Below are 27,290 nucleotides of genomic sequence, written 5' to 3' on the forward strand. Positions count from 1 at the left end.
GGGGGGGAGATGGGGGGGGGGGGGGTGTCATCAGGGGGGAGGTGGGATCTGCACCCCGAGGAGCTCGTACGCGAAGATGTTCCAGAAGATGGCGAAGAGGAGGAAGGTGATGAAGGAGAAGACGATGACCCACCAGGAGCACTGCTTCTGCAGGCTCTCCTCGTAGCTGCGCAGGATCAGCAGCCCCATGCTGATGCCCACCACGGCCCCCGACAGGTGGGCCATGAAGCTGGGCTGGGGGCCTGAGGAGGGCAGCGGCGGCGAGAAGCGCAGCCAGACCGCGCGGCCCACCTCCGAGCTCACTGCGGAGGAAAGACAGGACGCAGACCGTTTCAACATGTTTGACGCTGCGGCTGGGAGCTTTAAACTACGGCACACCGTAAAAGCCAAAAAGGTCATCCTGAACTATACCGAATGGTGCAGTTTGAGAGAGTTTGCTCCAGTAGTTTTCCAGATATAGTGACACGCAACTCTGAAATGCGGGTACGCGCTCAATGTAAACAAAGCACTTGGCTGAGAACCACGTGAACTGACCTACATTAGGCTGGCTGCAGTCTGTAGGTAAACAAATATGGTGGAATCGGACAAGGTTGTTAGATGGAAATAGAGTAAATCTGCTGCTAAAGAGAAAGAATAACAAATATCAGGGATTAGTTGGGTCCATATCAGCCTATCTGGAAAACTACTGGAGTAAACGCTTTCAAATTGCACCTTTTGTTGTAGATCAGGAAAACCTTTTTATGTTTGAATCTATAGTTTGCATTGAGCACCTTGAATTTCTTGCCTAAATTTGAAAACAGCAACATCATATATGAGAAAACAAATCCCTATGTAAGCCAGTCCGAGTCCAAAGACGGAGCTGCTGTCATTATCCCAAGATGATTTATGGGAAATGAAGGACCATAAAGTGAAGCGTAGATGGAAGTTTCCCTTGGCAAGCAAAAGAACGGCCTGCGGTTAAAGTGGATTTAAGTGGATCCTAATTCTCGAAAAAGTGCCATCAAATGTTATTTATCTGCCGCCGCTTCCCCACGAGTCCCTTCGGCTGAACAAACAACTCCGCACAGACAGCATAAAACCGAGAGCGGCTCGCGTGGTAATTCGGTTTTCACTGGAGCTCGTGCAAAGAAAAAAGAAAAAAAAAAAATGGCACGTTTTTGTTTTGGATTGTCTGTTTGTAAAACAGCGAGGAGAACTCCAACGTTCCAGCAGGGTTCGGGGGCGGCAGGCTCCGGACAGATGGAGGGAGCATATTGCTCACTAATGACGGGCCGCAGTGTTTTGGCCCTTGAGTGGAGAAAATGGACAAGTAGCGCCGACTGAAACGCTTTGAAAACAAAGGAGGATGTCCAGTCGGGGCATGTCTCGCTACGAGCTGTTAACACTGTCTGCCGCTCACATTCAGAAGGTTTCCGAACCCCATTCTGACAGTTCTCCAAGCTTAGGCACATTTGATATTCCTGTTGATATTTGGCATATTCCTTTTTTTGTTTTTATTAAACCTGAATTTAACATAATGAAAGAGTGGCAGAGCGCTCAGAGAGGATAAACGTAGAGAACTTACTGCAAACTAGTGCCAGGATCATGCGGAGCAGCTTGTACGGACAGCGCATCCCGGCCCAGTTCTGCAACAAACAGTGAAAAACATACAAGAGAACAATCAGGACATGTAAACAGCCTGAGTTAAGAGCAAACCTGTACGTATGGGAGGGACGGCAGCACTTTGACAGGACTGAGCCGCCCTCCTTCTGCAGGGTCCAGATCACTGTTTGCTTTAATAATTAAGGTTGTGATCATTTAGGGATACGGGAGAATGGGTAAAAAGACTCGCCCCTGAGATTCTCTGGGTGGAGGGGGGCTGTTCTGAAACATCTGGATCTACAGGGCGAACAGAAACCAGGAGCAGAGCTTCTGACTTTTTTAATAGCAGCAAAAATCAGGCAAAAAGTTGAAACCATCAGAACTTACTTGGACTCTAGATGTCTCACATGTGTCTCTGCTCTTATAGGAAAAGGAGTTAGGGATGATCCATTTTGTCGCTCGGGACGCTAAAATAAGAAACCACTTGGGAAATCCGACGCGTTTATGAGGCGTAGTGAGTCAGAAAACACTTGTTGTTCAGGAAACAACAACTTTAAATCTAAGGGTAATTTATTTTTATTCAATAAGACTAAGACTACAGAAAATTAAAAGCCTAGCATTCCCTGAAGGAATGCATATTGCCCGCCACCATTATAGCCATTGTTTTGAGTTGCAGTCATTTTAGTCAAACCTTGAAAATAACTAGATGCGCTATCTCACATAATATCATGACTCTCAGCTACTACCACGTCAAATTTGGGCTCAATACCTGTAAAACTGACTGAGTTATGGACATTTTTGACTTGGATAAGGTTGATAACCTCTAGTGGCCATCTTAAATTGGATCGACTTCTAAAGTTAATCGCTTGTAAATCTACAACTGATAATCATTTTCTGAAAGTTTCATTATGATCCATCCAGTGGTTCCAGAGATATTTTTGCTAAAAGACAAACTTGACCCCTAAAGTTAACGTAAAGTTTGAAACAAAGATTTTGTGTGATGTGTTAGCACTCAGAGTATGTGTTGGGGATGACTCTCAGCTACTAACACACCAACTTTTAGTTCACTCTCTACAAAACAGACTGTGTTACAGCCATTTTTGGGTTTTATAAGGCCAATTAGCTGTGGCGGCCATCTTGACTCAGTCTGAATTCAAAAGTGAATCATTCGTGTCTTTAATGATGAGTTTCTGAAAGTTTCATTAAAATCCACTCAGTAGTTTATGAGATATTTCGCTAACAGACAAATACGTGAGCGCACACAGAGGAAGACGTTATCGTCTGCCCTTCACATTTAGGCACAGAGGATGATAAAACAAAAAAAAAGTCAATTTTAAAGGTGAGTTAGCGCCCCTCACGGGTCTGAAATGTGTTCTGACAGCAAACTGCAGCTGCAGCTCGACTTCAGCTCGATTCAGCAGAGCCTGAAACTTCACTGAACCTGAAAACGTCTTTTGAGTGAAACAGATGACGACGCTCGACGGCGGGAGGCTCAGGGATTTACCGGGTCGAGGCAGGGCAAAGCGCAGCGTTTTGTTTTAATAAAAGGGGAAGAAGAAGAGACAGTCATCAGAGCAGAACTAAGAGGCGCCTTGAAGGATCTCCCGGCAACAAGCAGCCGTCACCGTGGAACAGAGCCGACAAACCGTGAGCTGCTGCGAGCACGCTTCGCTCTGGGCCCGTCAGCCAGCTTTCATTTCCACTCCTGCTGGCGCCTCTGCGGCCCACAGCGAGCGGCGACATTAGTTAGAGCGATTCGTCAGATCTGACGCCGCCTCGAGAGCCGAACACAACGTGGAAGGCGTTTCTCACAGGAGCGCAGTGACAGAAACACATACTAATAAATGTTGGAGGAGAGGGGAAAAAAGAAGCTTCAAGGGAATTCACTTCCTGTTTTTTTTGTGTATGCAAATAAGCAACGTAAAAATCAAAATATGACTCTGAAATGCCTTCTCCCGACCGATTTATTAACACAGATAGAGCAGGAAAAGAGAAAGGTGCAGCATTCTTTGAAGGAATGCATATCGCCCGCTAAGATCATCCTACGCTGAGAAAGTTGGAGCCATTTTAATCAAACTTTGAAAGTACCATGATGCACGATCTCATGCAATATTACAAAAATCTTGCGTCATTTGCCAACACTTAAATTATGTGTTGTGAATGACTCTCAGCTACTACCACGCCAAATTTTAGCTCAATATCTGTAACACTGGCAGCGTTCTAGCCATTTTTGTGTTTTCTAGGGTCAGCTGGCTGTGGCAGCCATCTTGAATTGGATTGACTCCAAAAGTTAATCAGTTGTAGGCATGCAGCCAGGGATTATTTCCTACACGTTTCCTTAAAAGCTGTTCAGCGGTTCATGAGATATTTTGCTAACAGACAAACAGAGTTAACCCTAACAGTTAATTGCAAAGTTTTAAACTCCCATCTTGTACAAACAGTTAGCACTCAGAGTATAAGATGGGGATCAGTCTCAGCTACTACCACCACAACAAAGTCGAGCTGAATATCTGTCAAATTCACTGAGTTATATCCATGTTTGTGTTTGTGAAGATCGCTTTGCTGTGGCGGCCATGTTGAATGGAGTTGACTCCAAAAGGTAATCAGTGGTAGATGTACATCCAGTCATTACCTCCTGAAAGTTTCATTAAAGTCTGTTCATGAGATATTTTGCTAACGGTACAGACAAACACACTTAAATTCACAGGCAAAAACATTATTGCCCCCCCCTTTGTTTTCGCCGGCAGGTAATAAATTAAAAACACGTCGTTCGGTGGAAGTCTCTGATATTTACACTGATGCCGCTAAAACCTTTTTCAGACCCAACAATGGAGGTGATGATGAGGATGCGGGCAGTTACCATGACAACGTTGGCCAGATGCGCCGAGCACAGAGCGTAGACGCCCCCAGAACCCCCCACCACCGGGGCACGCATGTCTGTGATGGACACCGTCAGCGAGCCTGCGGGGACAGAGGGACAGACAGAGACACGTTAGGAACATCAGGGCAAGTAAGTAACACAGGGGCAGTGTGTGTGTGTGTGTGTGTGGAGCGTACAGCAGCGAGGGAAAGACAATGGCAGCGTCAGATTACTCGTCACGCAGTGGCGCGAGTCACCTTCCTTGCAGCGTTTTTTTTCCTGGAAATCACTCACAGGGTGGAGCTGCCCCCCACCTGATCCGCCGCAGCCAGGACCCGCTGCACGTGCTCACTTCCTGCCCTGGAGACAGATCGAGTTCTCTTTCTCTCTCTGCACGTTCAAGCCTCACCGAAGTGATTCATTTCCAATTAGTGAGTCCTAAAAATGCTTTGGGTTCTATTCAGAAGTAAAATCTAATTTAGAAAATGAAGATATGGATAAAAGCATTTATTTCTTTATTTTTTTTAAAAGATTGGTGCAAACATTAGTCAAGCTTCGGAGTGACAAAAGAATGAACCTGATGACACAAACCTGCAGCTTATAAAGTAAAAACCCTGACACGTGTGTTTTATTTGCTACAATATATAGAAAAAAATTATAAGCTTTAAACTATATTTTTACTTTTGCAATCTAGATGCAAAATGGTCCATTTTGTCTGTCTAATAGTGCTTCTTTCTGCTAATTTAACACTGCCAGAAGCTGCTTATTTTAAAGACTTCTGTTGCATCAAAATGACAGCAAATTGTTTTTCCATGAGCTAAACATAAACGGTTTATTCTAGTAAGACCTGCCAACTCAGCTGTATTAGTCCCAACACTGAATATTTGTTAATTTATAGAGTGAAAGAAGCTTTTATTTAAAGAATGCCAGTTTTTTTTTTCTTTTGCAAGGGTAGACCTGCATATGTGTATTACAGTATGTGACGCTACAAATGATAACAAATATAAACACAGCATATAAAACACCCAGTTTGATGTATTTTCTCCACATTTTCTCCTCTTCACTTCAAGCTCAGGTCCTCTACCAGAGTCCTGGGAGCTTCAGGGCTTCTCCTCAGTATCTTGTTCCTAGGACAGCACTCTTCTGGACAGAGATCTCTGAGGTTGTTCCTGGGATCTGTTAGAGCCACTCTTCCAGTTCGGGGGTCACAGCACCGTGTGCTCCGATGACCTCTGGCACCACTGAGGCCTTGACTTTCCACAACTTCTCTGTTACCTCTTACAGCCCTTGGTAATTCTCCAGCTTCTCCTGCTCCTTCTTCCTGATGTTACGGTCTCTTGGGACTGCTACATCTATCACCACTGCTTTCTTCTGGATCTTCTCTATCACCACAATGTCCGGTTGGTTAGCCATCACCTGTCTGTCAGTCTGGATCTGGAAGTCCCACAGTATCTTAGTCCTGCTATTTTCCACCACCTTAGGTGGAGTCTCCCTCTTTGACTGTGGGACTTCCAGTCCATACTTGGTACAGATGTTCCTGTACACTCTTCCAGCTGCTTGGTTATGGCATTCCTGTATGCTTTGCCTGCCTGCGTCTTACATCCTGCTGTTATGTGCTGGACTGTCTCAGGGGCATCTTTACACAGCCTCCATCTTGGGTCCTGCCTGGTATGATAGACCCCGGCCTCTATCGCTCTTGTGCTGCCATGATTAGTGCCTCTGTGCTGTCTTTTCTAGCCACTAGTAGGACTTGTTGATATCAGCCACTTCCTCAATCTGCCGCTGGTACATGCCGTGAAGGGGCTTATATCTCCATGATGGTTCCTCTTTCTCCTCTTCCACATCAGGTTTCTGCTGCCTGAGAAGTTCACTTAGCAGATCATCTCTGGAGGCTTTCTTCCTGATGTACTCCAGGATCTTGGTTGTTTCATCCTGTATAGTGGCTCTGATGCTCACTAGTACTCTGCCTCCCTCTTTTCTCTTAGCCTTAAGGTGACGTGACACTAAGCTGTGAGCAGTCAGTGAATGGCATTCATTAGGGAGCTTCCCGAACATCTCCAGAATATCTTGTGACATTCGCGGCGGCTCCTTGTGCTGGTTGCAGAGGCGTGCAGTCCCGTTGCTTCAGTTTCCAACACGTTCAAAAATCTTTTGACTTTTGCGACAACTTCTCACCGTGGGCGTCTCCGACTCGTCTCAAGTACACTAAGAGCTGTATTTTGACTCCCGCAGGGGAGCTCTCCCTCTGACAGAAAACATCTGATGCAAATGTCCAGGTCTCAAAACCACACAGGTGATAAATAATAATTATAGAAAAGCCGCCTGTCTTCAAAAATATACTCCAGCTGATTAAACCACAAATGTGGGGGTGGCTGCCAAGGTGGACAAAGGTGGACAAATAAGGTACTTGTGCATAGCCAAGAATGCAGTTTTACAAGCCGTGCACACAGAAAAGAGGCCATGACTTTCAAAAACTGGCTGCTCCTAACACAGCCACTCAGCTCGTTGGTCACTCTGTTGCAAACAGTCCCAATTCAGTAAGACTGCAGTGGGAAATCTGCCTATTTTCTTGCAATTTTCCCACATTTTTGAGTCACCAACTAGTACACTAACAGTGAAATACCACCTTTAAAGGTGCAGGACGTGAGGTGAAACCCTCTGTGCACTGTGAGGGACTTTATTTTTGTATATAAATAATTTGCCATCTAAAGTGGTCATGGTCAAGGATCAAACCACTAATATTACAAGTGTTCAATCAGCCAATACTGAATTTTTATGTTATGGATTGAGATAAATGTCACTTTTACAGTCAGATTAGTTCAGTTTTATTGTCATACTTCCAACGCTGCACTCTTGACGCGTTATCTGAAGTTAGAGCGTTGAAGACTGTTGCTCTTTATTATCCCGTCCGACATTTTAGGATAAAAAGTTGCACCCAAATTGTAAATGCTAATTGTTAAACTTACCATCTGAAAAAAAGAAGGGGGTGTTGCTGTGACATTATCATGATTCAGGACAGAAAGCCCAGCAGCAGAAATCACTGAGGCAGTTTCTCGTGAGGACAGCGTCAGCCTCCGTTAATTATGCAAATGAGTCGATAAGAGGAGCCGAGAGGGCTGATAAAACAAAAGCAGACCCTTTCTTTTTTTCCTCCATTGCGGATGGGTTTTTGCTGGAGTTGTGATCTCAGATCTGTAACGCACGCTGTAACGTTCACATCCTCCGCGTGTCAACATTGTCCTAAAGAACGCCCTGTCAGCTCGTGGCGATGATCGGCGGAAGATAGATGGTAATCGTAGCTCTTCCCTCAGTCATCCATCTGTCCACGCGCTGACACGTATGGCTTATTTTATCTGGATTTATGGGACCCGGGAAGGTTGGTGCTTCAGCAAAAGATGTGAGGGGGTTCGTGGCACCCGTTTTAAGCAGATCCAACAGTGGGGCAAGTTGGGTCTGATCTCTTCAAAGTAAAAGAGAAGCTGAGCTGGAGCAGAGAGAGAGAGCTTCAAAAAATTTAAGCTTTTCTGGGGCTACATGGGCTTTTTGTAGCTCTCTACGTCTTCTATGCATGAGATGATGAGTAATGTTGGGAGAGAATTTAAAACATTTTACTCACGCGCAACAAATTTTTCAGACAAATACAGATTTATTTATCAAACTTGTATCTAAAATTCTGCAAACTGGGGAAAAATAAGTCAGAATTTGACATGTTGCCTTCAAGGAACACGAGCTGCAAGTAAATACTGACGTCATTGTGCAAATTAGGGCAGGCCAACGTGCTCATAAACATGTCCAGCTGACAATATGCAGAACACGAGTTCAAACAGGTCACAATATATCACTTTTACTGAACTATTCTACCGTTCCACAAACCCCTAATCTTTTGCTGCTCATTTCCCCCAGCAGTTAACATCACAACCAAAAGCTAAACTCTGGACAGAGTGGTCTGAAAGTTTCAGCTTGAGGTGGTGAATGGAAAAACAAATTCCAGCCATCATCAGAGCATGTGTTGTGGATGACTCTCAGCTTCGACCACATCAACTTTTAGGTCAATATCTGGACAACTGACTGGATTACAGCCATTTTTATGATGCTTAAGGCTTGAACTGGATTAACTCCAAAATGTAATCAGATGTAACAATAATGTTCTGAAAGTTTCATTAAAATTAGCCCAGTGGCTCAAGAGGTATTTTGGTAGCAAACAGGCACAAAAACATGGTCATCCATCTCCACCGTTCAGCGGTGGGCGATGATTAAAAAGCAAAGATTTTGATCTGCCTGTGGCTGAGAGGAGGCGCAGAAAGGATTTCCTCGTTTTTTTTTTGTTTTTTTATTAATCTGTGACACCTTTGCCAACTTGTTCAAAATTGCTGATAATGACCTGTCCAGGACACCTCGGAGCGCACTGACGCTCGTCATCTCCTGCAGTCGAGGAAACGACCCGGAAACCTAAATCGAGGAGGAGAGGAGCTCGTCTCTCCTCCCCGCTGCTGAGAGGGCCCCCGGTTCAGCTTGCATATTAAACAGGCCTGTCAGATGGGCTCTCCTGCTTAGGGAAATCTGCGGTTTATTCTCGCACGCAGCAGGAGCTCAGACGTGAGGTGTGTGATCACTTCAGCTCCGAGCTGACACATTCCGGCTCGAGCACAAAATATTTATTGTTGCCTCCTTGAAGTCGTCAGCCAGCTGCTCAGATCCGACTGAGCTTCAAATCCACGAGCGCGCGGCGTGGAGGGAGCAGAGATGATGCACTTTGCTCAGCTTAACTCCTCAAAGTCAGACTTGCATTACAGTGCCGAACGCAGCTAGGACACACAGCGGTAAAGCCTCTCAGTCAAACCTGCTCCCATTACTGTAACTCCAGACTGCCCTGAAGCTGTAGGTCAGCTCTGTGTTTTCTCTCGCCGTGACAAGGCGCAGACAAGGATAGCGAGCTGATCCGAGGCCAGAGTTTTGACAGCGCCAGGGGCTGTCGCTCTGTAGCCACTCCGGCAGAGGCTGCAGCAGCAAATGCTCCGATCCCTGAGAAAAATCAGGCGGATCGCGCCGGGAGGCATTTTTTAGTATTTGCTTCCCAGACTTTAGTTTAAGTGGGATGCTGCCGGCTGCTGTTACGGCTCTGGATCTGATGTTAAATGCTCTAGAGTCATGTTTGACACGTTTCAGAACAAATGGGGATACCGATCAACCAGAAGGCCTTTGAATCAGTTTATTTAGAGCTTGATTTAATGGTGTGTTTTTCATCATTAAGACACTTCAGGGCTTATACGGTGAACCTACTCTGGGAGATGCGTTCGTGTTCGGTTTGATAGTCCGGGCTGAAAAAAAAAAGGCTATTAAGTTGATACTGAAAACAGATTAGAATCTGACAATCGCTCCCTGCATAAAAACAAGACAAATACGTGTGATGAATATGTGCCTCGTCACCAACTATGTGCTTCAACAGGTTGAACAGCTTCTCACTGTGCCGTCTCATCCGTTGAAACTGGGTTTTAACACTTTTTCATCCAAAATAGCTGCTGTGTCTGATCAGAGAAAACCAAAACAAAAAAACACAGTCAATAAGAAAACCTGCATACCATGAACCTAAACCCCGAGCTGTAAGATGATGAAACACTAGTTTTGAGAAAGAGTTGCGTAATTCTAATGATCTGTTGTTTCTTTGTGAGGCCTTGAGCAGCCCGAGCTGACAACAGAAAGCATAACAACACATCACCCAACTCAAATGTAGTTTTAAGATTTAACGATATCATTAACAGGAAGCGTTAAAATGCAAATAGATTCACATCTCAGATATCTCAGATGTCAAGTAAATATACTCCTCAAGAGAGGACAGCTAGAGGACAACGAGTGAGTATTTATTCAGGTGAATTAGGCACCAGTTTTGGACAATCCTTTTCATCGGCTCACGTGACGGCCTCAGGAGAGGAAACCTTTAAGAGCTGATGATGTAGGAATATTTCCTCCCCGGCTCAGGGCTGCTCTGTTTGTGTACGCACGCCGCAGGAACGCCGGCTGCATTAAATCTCGTGGCCCTGCTCAGAGATGCGCCGCAGTCAGCACTTATTTAGTCACAGGGCTGTCTCCGCTGGCTAATAAACCGAGCAAACGCCGGATCAGATTTATTTGCTGAGCACAAATTAGACGAGGGGCGGAGGGGGGAGACGTGTTGGAACGAGTGGGAGAGCGAGCTCATGAGGCGCCGTGACACATCGGTTACCGGCAGCCCAGCCTGACCGGCAGCTTCAGGGGGTTTCTGCCCACAACCCAAAGGTGCCCTCCACCTACGTGAGGAAGACTTTTATCCAAACATCTTTTCAGCATCCAAGAGTTGTAACGTGAGAATATTGCATTGCAAATCAAAAGTCAAGTGAATATTAACTTTAAAACTTGTCTTACAAAATCATAAAATATACCAGTAAACTGTCTTGTTTGACGAAATCTAACTGTTTCTGCATACTTTGTGCTATTTTAGTCATTCATATATCATAATGTTCAGCTCGTTCAGGAGACTTTTATACTCTTCAAAATATTTTACATGTTTTACTTGTTTCTCTGCTCCAACGCACCTGATTTGAATCAATGGGTGATTAACAGGCTTCTGCAGAACACGAAGAGTTAATTTAACCCCTGAATCAGGTGTATTGGAGCAGGGAAACGAGTAAAACATGCAGGACAGTGGCCCTCGAGGACCAGGGTTGGAGAACCCTGATTTAAAGAAAAGGTCCCCATAGAAACACATAAAGATCTCTTCAGGTCCTTCAAAACATTATTCTCTTTGAAATCTTCCTTCGGCTCCTTTTAGCTTTTAGCTACCGTCATCTTGGAGACGTACAAATTGGGAACTGGACTTTACTCACTTTGCTTTTAGAACTTTTCTTCTCGCCTACATGATTTGTCTTTTAGAATATTCCAGGTGAAATACTGTTTTATTTGTTTGACCTTCATTGAGATGATGCATTACAGGGATATAATTATGCCACCAAGGTAGTTACTTTAAATCACGCTGAGCTCATAAACCTTTTGTTCTCAAAGCTAATCTGTGACTCAGAAAGTCTTCAATATCTGTGTCTTTATTGGCTTCAACTTTTGAGCTCAATAGGTTTTGATTATGACTAATAATATTCTATTTAACTCGCCAAATTTAATCATCATATGTCCTTTGTCTACATGTCTTCCTATGCTCTACAATGAAGTTTCTGTCATAATATGCAAGTCATCAGTTTAACTCCAGCTAGAGTTAAATTAGGCAACAAATAATCCTAACAGAGCGTCTTTTGTCTGATTTCTTTAATATTAATATATTGTTAACTATCACAACAGAGTTTATAACAGTAAAGATTACTTCACACGTACGGTGCATGTAGACGAAAGCTGACATTACTCCATGATCTGTGAATAAACAATATTGTTTCAGATCCTATATGAATTAATACATTAATTTAGGAGCATTATCTATGAAATAAAAAATAAAAATAGGAATTTACAATAACTGACAAAAGCACACAGACCACACTGAAAGCCAAAACCAAAATTAAAACTATCAAATTAAGGACTTAAACCAATCATATAAAACCCTGTTTTGCAGAAACAGACCTATCAATTTCAGATTTCTGCAGTAGATTTTATGAAGCGGGATCAGAATTTGATTAAATATCTTTTGAGCCAGTTTATTTTTGTTGCTTTAAGATGTGGTAAGTGATTAGCCGTAGTAACTGCACAACCTATAATTCAGTTTCAGGGTGACTTACTGTCTCTGTCACAGGTTTTTTAATCTACATTACCGACTTTTTGAAGAGCAAATAGCTTTAAAGGTCGTTTATTACGGTGGCGTTTTTCTCAAAGCTTTATTTTAGCCGTGATAATGTCGCTTGGTCGAGAGGGGGCGGCTTTAATGTTTTCCATCCAGAAAATAGACGGACACTTCTCCAGACAGGAGATAAAAGAAGAGTGGAGCGAGGGTCCTCAGACCAGTCTAACATCCTGATCCGTCTCTGTGGGCCGTGGTGGAGCGCCTTGGCGACCCAGGAGGACGCCACAGGAAAGAAAGAGTCTGTAATTTATTTATTTTTTATTTATCTTCAGTTTTAAGCTGTGAGTTTCCTCAGAATGATACCACATGATAAACCTGCACTCCTGTGTGATTTCATCATTAGAAGTACAAGTATTAAAAGGGAAAAAACTTAAAAAATAAATACAAATCTGCAAAAAAGGAAGAAATAATAATATTGCTCTCAAAGCACTCAGCACAGAATCATCAGATAGCACGAAGAACAACCATATTTCGAGTAAATAAACACTCAAAGCATTTGAAAATGAACAAGTGCAGATACAAACATACAAACATGCCTAATATTAGAAAAACTGCCATAATTTAAAAAAAAAAAAAAAAACAGCATTTAAGCCACGATTAGCTGCATTAACCCCTCATAAGTTGAACCCGAGAGGCCAAACAGCTGACCTTGGATGGAAAATGCTTAATTTCCTCGAACAACCGGGTGAAAAAAAGAGCACGACATCACTTTCCCTGGTCAAGGTTATGAAGGCAGGACGGTGGCTGCAGAAAACGTGATGTGCCTCTGCTTTGGAAAAACCTTGAGAGTGACTGCTGCAGAATATAAACGTAGCAGAGAAGCCTTCAAGAAGAGGACCGACAAATACTGCTGTTCAGCGTCGGTAGATAAGAGCAGGCAGCTTTAAGAGCAGCAGGCTAACTTTAACTAAACACAAGAAGAAGAAATATTTATTCTCTGAATGCTGAGTCAGCATTCAAACGACTGTTTCCCCTTTTAAGAGTTTCTTCTGTATGTGTTTTTGCAAACTACTTCTGCAAACTTTGTGCTAATTGAACAATTTGAATGTCAAAATGTTCAGCTCATTCAGGACAATTATGCTTTTGAAGATATTTAGCTTTATTTAAAAGACATTTATCTGTACAAATATATTGAGATCTGTTATTCTTTCACAAATACTGTTTGCTTTGAAATCTACTTAAGCTTACTTGCTCTATTTTTGCCTTCTTATGCTATTTTTTTTTAGCTTTTAGCTAGCATTTAGTTACTTTTCCCCTTGATCTGTTTCGCTTTTTTTAAGTTTGTGTTTTGTCACTATTAGCTTTGTGTTTTAATACATTTTGCTAGCATTTTGATACTTTTAGCTGGACTTTTGGTACTTTTACATTTTAAACAGCATTTCAGTACTTTTAGCTTTAGGCTAGCATTCTGTTACCTCTAGCTTTTAGCTGGCATTTGGATAGTTTTCCTTTTTTTATTTTCTCCTTTTAGCGAGTGTTTTGCTACTTTCAGCTACTGTTTTACTACCTTTAGCTAGTGTTTTACTACCTTTAGCTAGCATTTTGATTCTTTTAGCTAGACTTCTGGTACTTTTACATACAAGCAGCATTTTGGTACTTATAGCTTTAGACTAGCATTTTGCTATCTCTAGCTTTTAGCTGCCATTTGGATAGTTTTCCTTTTTAGCTAGCATTTCCTCCTGTTAGGTTTTAGCTGGTGTTCTGTGTTTTTATAGCTTTAACATCTCAGTTCTTGAGCAGAGTTCGTAAGTCATTCAGCACTCAGCATTCACACTGCATTTCAGCAGAAAAGCAATTTGTGCAGTTATCTTTGGTGTTGTTATCAGAGGAGGGGCAGGGGAGGGTTGTAGAGGAAGTAGGCTTGGTGTCACCAGAAGGAGTCGACCGCAGGGTTAGATGGGGGGATTGGGAATTACCGTAATCACGCTGGCAGACTCCGCAACACATCAAGGTCACCCCGCTTCCTCAGTTTTAGCTCAGTTCTGCACCGAGGGAGAAGATCAGAAACACAGGACCAGGCGCCCAACACAACACGGCGGTCTGAACACAATAAGAACCGCAGCAACGCGGCAAACCCTGGTAATAAAACACAGGAACGTGACCTTTGTCCACCGCACACACCCCGGCCGCACGCTCCACCAACACGCCTTCAAACGCGGGCCAGGCAGGAAATAATTGTTATTCACAAAACAGCAACACACGCGCGTACACTAAGACCTCTGATCTCTCAAAGTCTTGGAGACGCCTCCCGCTTCGCGTAAACAAACCACAGATTCACCTCCAGCCAATCAGATGGCTGCGTCGTTAAATCTGTCTACACCAGAGCTCAAAGTGAGTCAGAACCAAAGTCAAGGAGGCCGAGGCCGAGTCGCCTCCCCCTGGCAGAGAGCGTGATTAATTCAGCCCCAGGTTCTCTGATGCTTCCTCTCCCTTTTCCTTTTGGTTCTCGTCTTTTCTTTTTTTTAAATCTCCAGCTCTTCCTCATTACCAGCTGCTGATGCAGTGTGAAGGTGTGGCAAGCGCCTGTTTATCTGATTCAACCCCCCTGCAGGAAATAAAACTATTTTAACTCAAATCTCTGAATTGTCTGCCTGCAGTTTCAAACTTAAGCGCTTTGAATGGGATGCTGCGTACAAAACAATTTCAAACACCTTTCAGTGTCACCATCTTACCGCACAGCAGGATCCATGAATTATACACACCTTTGTTCCCACGTTGTGTTTCTCTTTTAACTCCAATAAAATTTTACTTTCATTTAACCCAAAGTGATGCGCTGAAAGCTCTGGAGTAGTTGCAAATCCTGAATGAATTTTCACTCGTGAAATACGTTGAACGTTTTAAATTCTCTCACACGAATACAAATGAACAGAGGATAAACGAGCAATCGGCTTTAATTTAGTAAATTTCTTCTCAGAGGCGTACTTCGAGAGCTTACAAAACAACAACACATGCAGCGAACATCAGCAAAACTGAGGCTGGACGAAGCCACTTAAGGCCACGCTTCAAGGCCCGCGACTCGAGCGGCAGATATAATCAATAAACCAAAAATGAGCAGCTCTCATAAAACATCCATCCGTTGTGTAACATAGTAAGTTATTTAGAGACCAGCGCAGGGGCTCGATGGAACAAGCTGAGACAATGGATCGGGTCTCGTGGGCGCAGGAGAAATGTGATGATGCTGCAGTCCCGCCTGACATTAATCAGCCGCTGAAGGATTCAGCGCCGAGTGTGACTCGGCGGGGTTCTCTTCCGTAATGTCAACATTAATTAGCCCGCAACGCCGAGGTTATACCAACATGCGGCCATTTGTCACGTATCCATTACTAATCCTGGCCAGACCTCGTGTGTCTCCCTTCCTCCTCACTCAGAGTGTGTGTGTGTGTGTGTGTGTGTGTGTGTGTGATTTCCTCTCTCATCCAGGCCTGCTTCATTTGCAGTCAACAGTTAAACAGACTCGTGGACACAAAGGAAAAGGAAACATCCTTATCAACACTTTAGAAACGGACTCCATTTGTAGAGGAGGGAAGATAATAAAAGACGAAAGCTCTTCAGGTAATAAGAGTCATGATGAAACCTTCCGGAGGGAGGGGGAGCTTCTGCTTTAGGAACTCTGGAGCATCAATAATTTAATCGCCTGTGTGTGTGTGTGTGTGTGTGTGTGTGTTCGTTTGCTTGTTAGCAAACATCTCGTGAACTTGGATAGATTTTAATGGAACGTGCAGAAAGTAATCACTGGATGTTCGTCTACAATGGACTAACTTTAGCTGTCTGCCCAAATCTAGATCAACCTTAGCTAACACAGAAATGGACGCAACACGATCGGTTTTACAGATCCTGAGCTAAACTTTGGTGTGGTAGTAGCTGAGAGTCCTCCCCTAAGCGCTAACAGCCCGGGCAATCATAATGTTATTCTCCAGCTTTGACCAAACAGGTTATAACTTTCTTCTTTTTCCAGATAAAATAATTTTGGCTTTAAACTCTGGTAACCAGGATGTAACCTGGAAAAAATAAGTCATCCCATTCTTTAAAAGGGTATTTTTATCCTTGCTTTCATTGTTTGATTTATTTTCTGACAAACTGAGTGAGTCAGGGGCCAGCTGTCCCAGTTTCCATGTGTATATGTACTGGATGAGTAATACTACCTCAGTATGTGAATACTAATACTATGAATACTAACTTATTGTCAAACTCATTAAAATGTCTTTTGATCTTCTTCATTGACCATAACGATCCCGTCAGAGTTCAGTATGTTTTTCTGTCTTTATCTTTGCGTGGTGCGTATGAAAACATGTTTTGCTTTCTCTTGTTGACGGAGCACCAGAGGGATGATGTCTGCGGCCGCCCGCAGAGGCGCTTTGATGTCTTAAAGTGAATGTTGTTTTACAAATTTGTGTTTGCGAACATCTACAAATCATGTCCGCTCCACTCAGGAGGACGTGCAATCAGTCCACGCCGAGCCAGTCATGACGTGAGTTTTATTTCGTTTTCACTGCCCGCGGCGGGTGATACGCATTTCTTCAAGCAATCGCCTTTAACTCGTCTCTTTTTTGCAGGTTTTGCTTGCTTAGGAGCAGGACAGACCTCGTCGCTCTTTTAGGATTTATGGCAAGGTGTTGCCTGTCTTCCAACAAATCAGAGGGAAAGAATTCATCTTTGGCTGCTGGTTCTGCTCAAGATAATACATCACATGACCCAACACAATCCACTGATGCCCAAATGTCTTTCTGTGCCAGAAGAAGAAACTGCCTTTCATTTATCTTTAAAAAAAATAATCAAAACCCACATAGAGATAAGCAATAAAACATATTATACATGGAGTGGCATCATTATGCTAAAGAAAAATTGTGTTTCTGTTTATTTAATTAAAATATCTTTAATTTATTTCTTGCAACAGCAAACTGAAATGAGAAATGAGCATGAATTACAACAACCACCATGCAGAAGACACAACATTTAATAACACCTCTGATTTCCCCCTCAGGGGTTTTCATGCCTGATTACTTTTTGCCATCTCGTTGACAAAAAGATAGATAATCCGATGTGAAAGTTTAAACCCTCGATCTGCGCTGTCAGTTCGCAGAATAGATGTTGACAGGCAGCAGAAACGGGGAAAACGACTGAAACAGCGCTCGATTCCCGCCGACATTATTGTGTTCAAGTTGAGCAGAACACATTTCCAGGAGCTTGAGCTGCTCCAAACGGAGGCTGCTGAGAGATTCGGTTTGTCAAAAAAAAAAAAAAAGGTGTTAAAGGAGGCAGACACCCCCGAGGCTCGCACTGAGGAAAAACACTGTGTTCAGGCACCTGTTGATGTCCCGAAACACAAAAAGACACCGAGGGAGTTTATGGCCCGAGGGAAGGAATAAAAAGACAGCGGATGGAAAAAAAGGAACCCCTGCTGCTTTTCTTTAATGGGAAGTTCGGCTGATGAGCTGAATGCAACGATTAAGGTTCTTCTCATCAACTAGGATGATAATCTTATCTGAAAGGGGCAGTTTAGACCTCTTAAAGTGGGGTTCTGTAGAAAGACTACAAACAGTTACTATCTTCCCTGTTGTAGCTTTCTGAAAGGTATCTTTGGAGGATTATAGAAAAGTCTGAACAAACTGATGCAATAATGGCTCCTCCGAGCGAGGCCAAGACCAAAGTGGATTACTGCCACCTTAAAACAACTCTAGTCTTAAAATTCTCATCGTACGTCATAGAAATGCTATTTTCCAAGCCTTTCTACCAGTTTCACCATGATTAGCTTCCACTTTACAGAGTTATTCTGACAAAAACATGAGGATATTCCAGTTGGAAGTGCCCCAGTCTGCATCTGAGGTGTTACAGCTAGCTGCTGCTGCTATTTGCAAATAATCATAGTAAATAACTGTGTAATGTGAAATTTGTAATAATGTAAAAGTTTATAGGATAATGTTTGAATGAACTGCTATAAATCTTATGAGATTGGATCTGCATTTTGATACGGCAGCTGTCCATTTTGGTTTTGGCCTTACTTGGACTAGCCATCAGCTCATCAGTCTGGTCAGACCGAAACTCTTTTCCTGCTTTCCATTTGTGCTCGGAAGTTGGAATATTTGAATTCAAGGTCGGAAAAAAATCAACTGCAAAGTTGGAATTCCAACATGGACAGTTTGAGATTCCTGACCTCGGGATCCAACATGGCTGACTCGCTCGTGAAAAGTTGTGACAGCTGCAGGAGTCAACTTTTAATTTTCACTTCTGTTGGTCTGCAGCTCAATGATTCAGTCCCACTCACACGGTACTGTCCAGCCACTATTAGTGAACTTGTTGGTGCGATGTTTGAATGCAGAGAAATTGTTGTTACTGAGTTGTAAGTCTGAGGAGTCACTGAGGACAACCTTTAGCAAAGTCTACTGGTTTTCTGGAACACGGTACAGTCAGGTCTGACATCATTCCCAGATAAAAATGCAGATTTCTGAGGTAAAACGTGGCGTATTTCTCCAAACTGAGGTCATTCGAAGAGCTATCTGCTACAGGTAAGATATTAGATGTTCCTAAATTTTCTAGATAAATAACTCTATATTTATGGCAATGCAAAGGTTAAAACTGCTATGAAGTTTTAAAGATTTATTTTTTGTTAGCCTTCTTAGACCAGCCGTTTCATTTTCTCCAAACTGAAGTCATTCAAGGAGCTATCTGCAACAGGTAAGATATTATTTGCGCTTAGCTTTCCTCCGTAAAACTCCCTTTAAGAATGTGTGAACTATGGCCTGGCGCTTCTTCGTCGTCTCTCTGCAGCAGAGCCATGGAGGACCACTGAGTGGATGCAAACACACAAGGACAAGGACCAAGGTCTGAACGGCACTCTCAAAAAGCAATTACAAAATTGGTCCTTTTGTCAGCACACAGTCAAGGACAAAATGTCTGGAGTCACACTTTATTCTCAGTGAATGCATTAGAGCAAAAGGGCCGGCGTAATGGCATCGACATCAGGCCATATTAAAGATTTATAAAAGTGTATACAGCTGCATATCATCGAGATTAAAACCTTTACAACACTGTTTTTTGTAAATAAGTTTCCTTCACATTTATGCTTGTAAACTATATGGCTGCAAAACAGTTTTATACTTTCTCACTATCTTAGGAATCTTCAAAGCGGAAGTTTTTTTTTTTTCCTGTGTGTGTTGGGTGGGGGGTTTGAAAGTGCCTCCTGCAGACAGCGTTCAGGGAAACACATAAAGGCACAATACCTGCAGCACATCGCTCCATAAATCCACCCATTGAGTGCAGCTATAACTTGAAAGGCCCGCTGCCCTACAAAAATAACAAGCAACATGCGGCCGACATGATTGAACTCGTGAGAGAAAATAAGACTCCATGAATATAAACATGAGAGAGCCATGGGCAACGGGGAAGAAAGAAGGGAAGAGGAAGAAGAAGAAGAAGAAGAAGAAAAATCAGGCGGAATCTGAAGCGCAGGGGTAATTTATAACATCCATTAGCGGCAAGAAGTTTGACTTCTGAGAAACGACGGCAGCGTGAGAAGCAGGGAAACACCGCGCAGAAACAAAAAGCCGCTCAGACGCAAACTCGCTGTCATATATCGGAGACATGAACATAAATAGTGCAGGTATGACACTCCGACGCTGCTGCTAAACACAACGAGCGCTGAAGAGGGTGTCAAAATGTCGAAGAAAAAAACCACAAAACAAAACAAAGAATTTGACACAAACTTGCTGGTGACGGTAAAGCCGTCAACATTCCTGACAGCCTATCCTGAGGCAGACATGAAAAAAATCAAGCTGATCCAAGTGAGCAACACTCTTTTATATAGTGCTTTTCGTGGGATAAAAACCACAAAGGGCTTCACAATAGCCAAAAAGTGAAAACAAAAGCACATAAAAGCAGGACGCGAGGGGAAATAAGGAGCATAAAAGCAGCTTAAAGACTCACGCAGCCAAGCCTTTATCTAATTAAAAGCCTGTCGAAATAAATGCCGTTGTGGGAAAGAATCATCCGAATCAAAGCGATTTAAAGATGGAGGTAAACCACGACGTGGGGGCCACCGCTTTAAAATCCTGTCTCCTCCATCTTAAACTGAGTCTGTGGCGCTCTGAGCAGCCTCTGATCAGATGCTCTCTGAGCTCTACGAGGTCAGAGACGTAAACCGCAGATAAACCGCACAGGTTCTTCTGGAAGTGAGGACTAAAATCTTAAAATGTTTTTTTAAAATGTACCAGAGTTAGCCGGAGCAAAGAGAAAGCCTTGCAGCGGCATTCTGGACCGACTGGAGAAGCTTCCTTTCATTTAAACTGATAAAAAGGCAACAGTCTCTGCCAGACGACTTTGTTTCTGACACTAGATTCAGTGACAATTTTCGACTTGAAGAACCAATTCCTAAATATTCTCCGAAGATGAAGCGGAGTCGATGATAACATCAAGTTTCCGAGGCTTGGCTGGACAGATGAGTCCACGGCTCGTATCTCACAGGGCTGTGATTGTTGGAGACTAGTTGGCAACTCCAAATTACAAGAAGACAGACTCATTTTCTGTCAAAGTCTCAGTGAATTCTGAGTGTTTGTGACCAGTTGACCTGAGAGCTGTGTGCCTGTGTTTTGAGCGGCCAGTTTTAGAAAATTACAGGCTATTTCTGTTTCCACGGCTCACAAAACTGTACTCCAGTCTGTGTATATTATTCCGTTTCCCATCTCTGCCCACATCGTACCCACCTCAGCTTGCTAACTACCCACCTTGGAAGCCACACCCACATACTGAAGTACACGTTTGAAATGAAGATAGGCACATTTGGTCTGTTTTTTTTTATTCATTATTTATCACCGCAGTAGTAGACCTGTATATTCTGTCCTGTAGTGCCGTCTGTTTTCAGAGCAGCACTCCTGTGCAGATATCAAAGCATAGCTCTAAGATCAAAGAAACTACATTGAGAAGAGTTTGAGACACCTGTGAATTTGTCACAAAAAACCTTTTTGAACACGTTCAAAATTCACGCGACAAAAACTGCTAGCCTCCGCGACTATTTTGTGAATATTTTGTGTCTCGCAAATGCTGTTCTCCAACTAGCCGGCAACCGTTGCGGCGCACCTTTCACGGGCGATATTTACGGTTTCCGTCTTTTTAAAATTCAACTCCAACTAGTTGTCACACAGACTGTTAAGCAGACTTTAAAGAGCTGTATAGCTGAATATCATCAGCGTATAAATGATGAGAAATTGCAGGTTATAGTCTAATTATCCTAAATAGTAAATAGTCCTAAAGGAAAAATGTATAAAAGAAACTGTATGGGTCCAAGGACTGAACCCTGAGGTACCCCACGTGATAATCTTTGAGAGTCTGACGTGATTAGATTCATAAAAACACTGAGCTCTGACAGAAAGGTAAGAGTGAAACCACTCTGGAGCAAGGCCAGATATACCAACCATATGGCAGGGCCTGGTGACCAAAACAGATTAGATTAAGTAAAACCACTCAACTTTTTCAAGAATTCTGTCTTTTAAAATATATATTTGGTACAAAGCAAAGAGCTTGTCCAACTCTGTCAATACCTTGGATTATACTTATGGTTATGTCTAACATGGCAGAAGCTTCAGTTGTTCATATAAAAGTTCAACTTGAGTTTAGACAGATCAGATCCTATTGGAAGGTAATTGCAGAAAATTTGTTCTACAGGTTTTATTTTGGACAAATATAAAATTTAAAGGCAAACATCTCTGCCTTCTGGCTCCGAGGCTACAATTACCGACCCACATGATCTCCTCAATCTTTTATCCTTCCCATCATTTCAGGTTGCAGCTCCAACAGAGATCAGGCTAACTTGACAGAGAGGAACCCTGCGATACTCTCACAGATTCTCATTTGCTGGTTTTTTTCCAATCTGCCATCAACGCCGAAAACAAATCAAAGCCCTAATAATTCATGAGTGTTAACAGTGTGTGTTCGGGCAAAGAGTGTCGAAAAGCGGAGGTCTTTTTCCAGAGCAGCTCGAACCACGTTTTCGTTTGTGCAGAGAAAAACAGGACACTTGGGACTTTTCTGTCTGGTTTTCATACCGAGAATTCAGTTTCACGTCCACAACTCGAGTCATCCCAACATAATGAAATCAGTCTGAACCCAGATTGTCGTTCATTTTCAAACTGAACGGCTCCTAAATGGTGTCAGTGAGTTTAAAGCTTTCTTCAGCTCGGCGCCGCCGCTTGCTTTTGAATTTGCGTTTGGATCTTTACAGGAAACATTAGACACAACAAAACACCTGAAACTGAACAAATGATAATCCCAAAACAAAACACTTTTCAGCCGGAGCGTGTGTAAACAATAAGCAAGACAAACCTAAAGTAGGTCACTACAGATCTGCTGCAGTCTGGCAAAAGCAAAGAAATAAAAAAAAAAAAAAAAATCAACTCATGAACAGAGACAAACAGGATACACAGCATTTTCTGCTGAGATTATTGTTTAAAGGAAAGCAAATATTGAATTATTAAACTCTGCTGTAGTCTTTTCAAACAGTATCGCATTTCTGTGCCATCAGACCGCACGGCTGAGTATCGGACTAAAATAACAAAAACACGGCTGTAAATGTGTTCATACTGACCTAAAGGTAAGCAACTGGTTTCTAATCACAAAATAAGGCCCAGATAAAAGCTTTAAAGTGGTTTCTTTCAGTTGGCAGAAGCGTATCTACAATAACTAATTCGTCACTAATAACATTTGGACAGGGCAAATTTGATTCTGCATAGAATTTCACGGTTCAAATAAAGAGTGGTGGAGTATCTTTTTTGGCCAATAAATACCAAATAAACATCTACTGGAGTGTGTCAGCAGGAGATCCTGCAGCAGGAATGGGCTTTGTTTATTCCAGAGGCCATTTTAACTCATTTAAAGAAATCAAAAGGCTACGTAATAAATAGAAAAATGAGCCCAAAATGGTACCCTCTGCTGTTACGCACAGAATTCTTATAAACTTTCAAAACTGCTCAAAGAAAGGTCGGCTTTGTTTTGCTTGGATTTCACCAAGTAGCTGACTTTTCTAGCTGATTCATTTGTTTGACTGATTTGAAAATGAAAATGGTTCCATCGTGGCAGATACGTAAAAGGATACTTTCAAGAAATGTCAAGTATGCAGCACAGACAGCATGTTTGATCAAAACATTGCAATATTTTAATGGTATTTCAAATGCACTCCCTGTAGACTAAGGCTGGAAACAGCTAAGTTACCTCCTGGTAAGTTCGTCTGGTCTCTCCAGTACAGCCAGTGTGAGCTGAATTATAAAGTTCAGGCCTATTTCAGTCCAAAACAAGGACTTTTTGTTGTTGGAAACATGTAAAAAGACAGCACAGGCTCTGTTTTCACCTGAATTCAGTATTAACATAGTGTTTGCATCATGTTATTTTGCTTTGATTTGAGGCGTCGAAGGCCCGATAGAGATAATCCAAGGGCCGCTTCTGGCCCGCGGGCCACATTTTGCTCATGTGTGTCCTACACCACGTGTAAAAGTGAGTGTGCTATAATAACGCGTAGTTTAAAACTAAACTAACTAAAGCTTTTTTCCCCCAAAACTCCTTCAGTTCATTTAGGACTGTGAATCCTTTTTCAATCGCAGAAACACGGATTTAAAAAAGGACAGAATACCAAATGAAATTCGCAAATTTGGCAACCTTCTTGCTTTTACAACAACATAAGTGCTCCCTTTTCTGTTGCCATTTATAATACCAACATTATTCGTCTAAAGATGCACTCACCAGCCAGAACTCCCGCCATGTAAAGCAAACTTATTCGTAGGATGCCGTGGACCATCTCCAAAGGAACGCCGATCATCAGCTGCAGTAAAGCATTAAACCCCAGCTGCTCTAAACTGCAGAAAGAGCACAGAGAACAAATCGAGTTTAAGTTCAATTCGTTTCAACGACATCACGACCAAACTAGTCCAGGAAGGTAAATGGGCTGTACTTCTATAGCACCTTTCTAGCCAACCAGGCTACTCTAAGTTCTTTACAACCCAATCTGTGCCCTCATTTATCCCCATCCACACACACATCCACACACACGCTCACTGCTGGCCAGGAATCGAACCTCCAGCTCTCTCGCTGGAGGCCGACTGCTCTAACCGCCGAGCCACAGCCGCCCCAAAGTTTTAAGACGCCGTCGGTCGGAGTTCGGGAACGTACCCAACATGCATGAACATGTAGCTGAAGAAGCGCCAGACTTGTGCCCGATGACCGGGGTGGTAGACCAGCGGGCTCTTCATGAAGTCCGGCTGGTACGTCTGCAGGACCCACTTGTTGAGCATGATGCCATAACACATGAACACAATAATCTGCAACACACACACACAGACCATCAGCTCTAGCAGAAAAGCTCATTAAATCCACTCTCTGCAGTGCTGATTAAAAAAAAAAAAAAAAAACGTAGAAACCACCCTGCAAAACAAAACCCATTAGGCTTTATGAAAATCACGTGACATTCTTTTTTTTATATAAATATTCCTTCGCTGATGCTTATTAGTCTTGTGGAGACAATTACCGCCCGCAGAATAAAGACACATCTGGTTCAGTTCCATTAATTTCTTCTCATAGACTAATGGCTCATTGTCTCTGTGAATTAAAACAAACCTGAGCTGTTATTATCGTATTCTCATTGTCATCACAGACCGTTCAGAGGCGTTCGAAGACAGCTTGGCTTCCTTTCCTAACAAATGGGAACGTTTCACCTGAAATGAGGAAGTTTCTTCTTTTTTTTTTTTTAAGAAGCACTAAGTCCCCCCTGGCTCCCAAATGGAGTACCAGCTCGTATCAAGCTCTTAGGGAAAATGTGCGAAGAAAGCTTTTCGAAGGCTGTTTTCTGAACAGCTGAACAAACACAGCAGTCAGTTTTCGGCAAGTGGCAAGCCTGACGTAAAAAACAGGAGGTCTTAGATCGAAAACCCGAGTCGCCACAAGCAAAGAAGAGCCGACAACGATGATGACAACGACGACGCGACCCCTGACCTGGACGATGGTGACGACGGCAATGAAGACAGGCGGAGGACACAGGCGGTTCTGGTGGAAGTACCAGCGCCGGTCCGTCTCGCAAGGCAGGATCTCGTAGGCCACGTAGCGGACGAAGCGTTTGTAGAGCCCGAGGCCCGTCTCGTCCAGCAGGATCTCCCTCTGCAGCGTTCGGCGGCCGTTGGCGATGGCACGGCGGAAACTGCTGGAGCGTTTGCTGCTCATCTGAGAAAGAGAGAGAGAGGGAAAGAAAAATGTTTCCAGGCGAAGTTTAGCGCATGTAAAATCTGGCAAAATTCTAATTTCAACGCAGGCTTTCGAATTACAACTTAGAACTGCTGGTGGGTCAGTTCAGCAGACTTTGTCTTACAAACAGAAAAATAGGACCCAGGACACGCTGGAGGGACTATGTTTCTCAGCTGGCCTGGGAACGCCTTGGGATTCCCCTGGAGGAGCTGGCCCAAGTGGCTGGGGAGAGGGAAGTCTGGGTCTCCCTGCTTAGACTGCTGCCCCCGCGACCCGACCCCGGATAAGCGGAAGAAGATGGATGTATGGACGAAATTCCTACATTCTTTTTTTTTTTTAGTTGAAAGTCTCGGTTATTGTTACTACACTTGAGATAGTTGACAGATGAGCTGCAAGCAGACACCAGACTGACTTTCTCATGTCAGAAATGAAATCAGTCACATCATACGGATTAATATCTGGAGAAAAAAAGAGTTTGTTCTCATATAAGCTGGAAGGAGGTTCTCAGTGACTAATTATCACCTTTCATAAAGATGAGCTAACATTCAGAAAGTATTGATTGAACAAAGGAGAACGATGCTGATGCACCAGTCTTCTATCAAATATCTTAATCTGAAGCTTTTACCAATAATATTTTTCATATTCTACTATTCCTGCTGAACTGAGTTCTATAAATTATGTACTGTTAGACACGTTATTTTCATGTTTCAAATGTTTGCTTTGTTTAACATGTGAACTTATCATTCGTACAGAATCACGTGAAGCTACAAGTCTGTCAAACCAAATGATTCATCAGCAAATTAAAGCGGCTCGAAATGCTTCTGTTCAGCGCTCCGACAGCCTTTTCAGTCCCATCTGCGCGACTTCCGAGATAAAAGGAAAATGCTGACGCGGGGGGGGACCGAAGCCATTATGCAGTTTTTGTCGAAACGTCTGGACGCATCAGGGAGACGGGCCGTTCGAGGTTTTGTTCCCATCAGAGCAGAAATCAGGAGGTGAAACTGCTTAACGAACAGCTGACGAGAGTCGAGTTTATCGAGTCTAAATAAACTGGTAATAAACTGCAAATAAAATACACCAAAGCCATGTTGCATGTTGAGCTGCTAAAACTGCAGACAAATATTCATGAAAAGAGGCATTTGATTTAGAGCAATTTAAAAACTTGACTACCACAAAGACTGATTCCTGGCTGCTGAGGTAATTCTGCTCTTGTAAAGCAGATCTCTCTTTACAGGAGCCTTTGTGTGTGTGTGTGTGTGTGTGTGTGTGTATGTGCCGGTATAATACCAGTGTTCAGGTTTGTGCTTTGTGAGCAGCAGGACTGCAGCAGCCTGCAGGCCAGCAGGACCGGCTCTTGATAAGTTCTTTAATACTGTAGTGGCTCAGGATGAAAACTACCCTAATGCTTCTAGTCTGACAGCCGAGGCAGAGAGCTGTCAGGATAAACACACTGGTGCAGGTTTTTTTTGTTTGTTTGTTTTTTTTTTTCTCCCCCTCTCTCTGGAGTTATCGGTGAGAGTACTGTCAGAACAGCGGGGAGCCTTTGGAATCTGCTTTTTACCCGAGTGCGCATTAATCACAGCTCGGATTTTACCTGAGAACGGCAACGGCAGATGTAGCTTCAGCAGTCCAGCTCGTCTGAACAAGCTGACAAAGCAGCCGCCTTTTTGTGTTAAATTGTGGAGATACACTTTCAGGAAAGGCGGAGAGCGAACGGCGTATGTGCACGGCATCTGGACTAGCAGATTCGATAACCTTAGCAGCCCAATGTGAGGTGCAACGAAACCACTAGAGGAGACCACATAGGAAGGAACCCCCCCCCCC

General features: G+C 43.1%; 1 protein-coding gene and 1 long non-coding RNA gene across 2 annotated transcripts in view; one reads left to right on the top strand and one right to left on the bottom strand.

Annotated features, from left to right (window-relative positions):
* Nucleotides 1-23: 23 nt before the first annotated feature.
* Nucleotides 24-27,290, bottom strand: part of rhbdl1 (rhomboid, veinlet-like 1 (Drosophila)) — a 47,787-nt gene continuing 20,520 nt past the window's right edge. Inside the window, exons 3-8 of the mRNA XM_017418367.3 lie at nucleotides 25,221-25,445; nucleotides 24,402-24,550; nucleotides 23,976-24,088; nucleotides 4,442-4,542; nucleotides 1,565-1,625; nucleotides 24-302 (exon numbers count right to left, since the gene is read on the bottom strand). Coding sequence (XP_017273856.1) covers nucleotides 31-302; nucleotides 1,565-1,625; nucleotides 4,442-4,542; nucleotides 23,976-24,088; nucleotides 24,402-24,550; nucleotides 25,221-25,445 — 921 coding nt within the window. The 3' untranslated portion in view covers nucleotides 24-30. The remainder of the gene's footprint in view (nucleotides 303-1,564; nucleotides 1,626-4,441; nucleotides 4,543-23,975; nucleotides 24,089-24,401; nucleotides 24,551-25,220; nucleotides 25,446-27,290) is intronic.
* On the top strand, nucleotides 2,974-17,070 carry LOC112450571. The gene is made up of 3 exons (XR_003039230.2): nucleotides 2,974-3,228; nucleotides 4,402-4,591; nucleotides 16,808-17,070. It is a non-coding gene; the product is annotated as an uncharacterized LOC112450571 (long non-coding RNA).

Source organism: Kryptolebias marmoratus, linkage group LG17, assembly GCF_001649575.2.
Source record: "Kryptolebias marmoratus isolate JLee-2015 linkage group LG17, ASM164957v2, whole genome shotgun sequence".
NCBI classification, from domain to species: domain Eukaryota; kingdom Metazoa; phylum Chordata; class Actinopteri; order Cyprinodontiformes; family Rivulidae; genus Kryptolebias; species Kryptolebias marmoratus.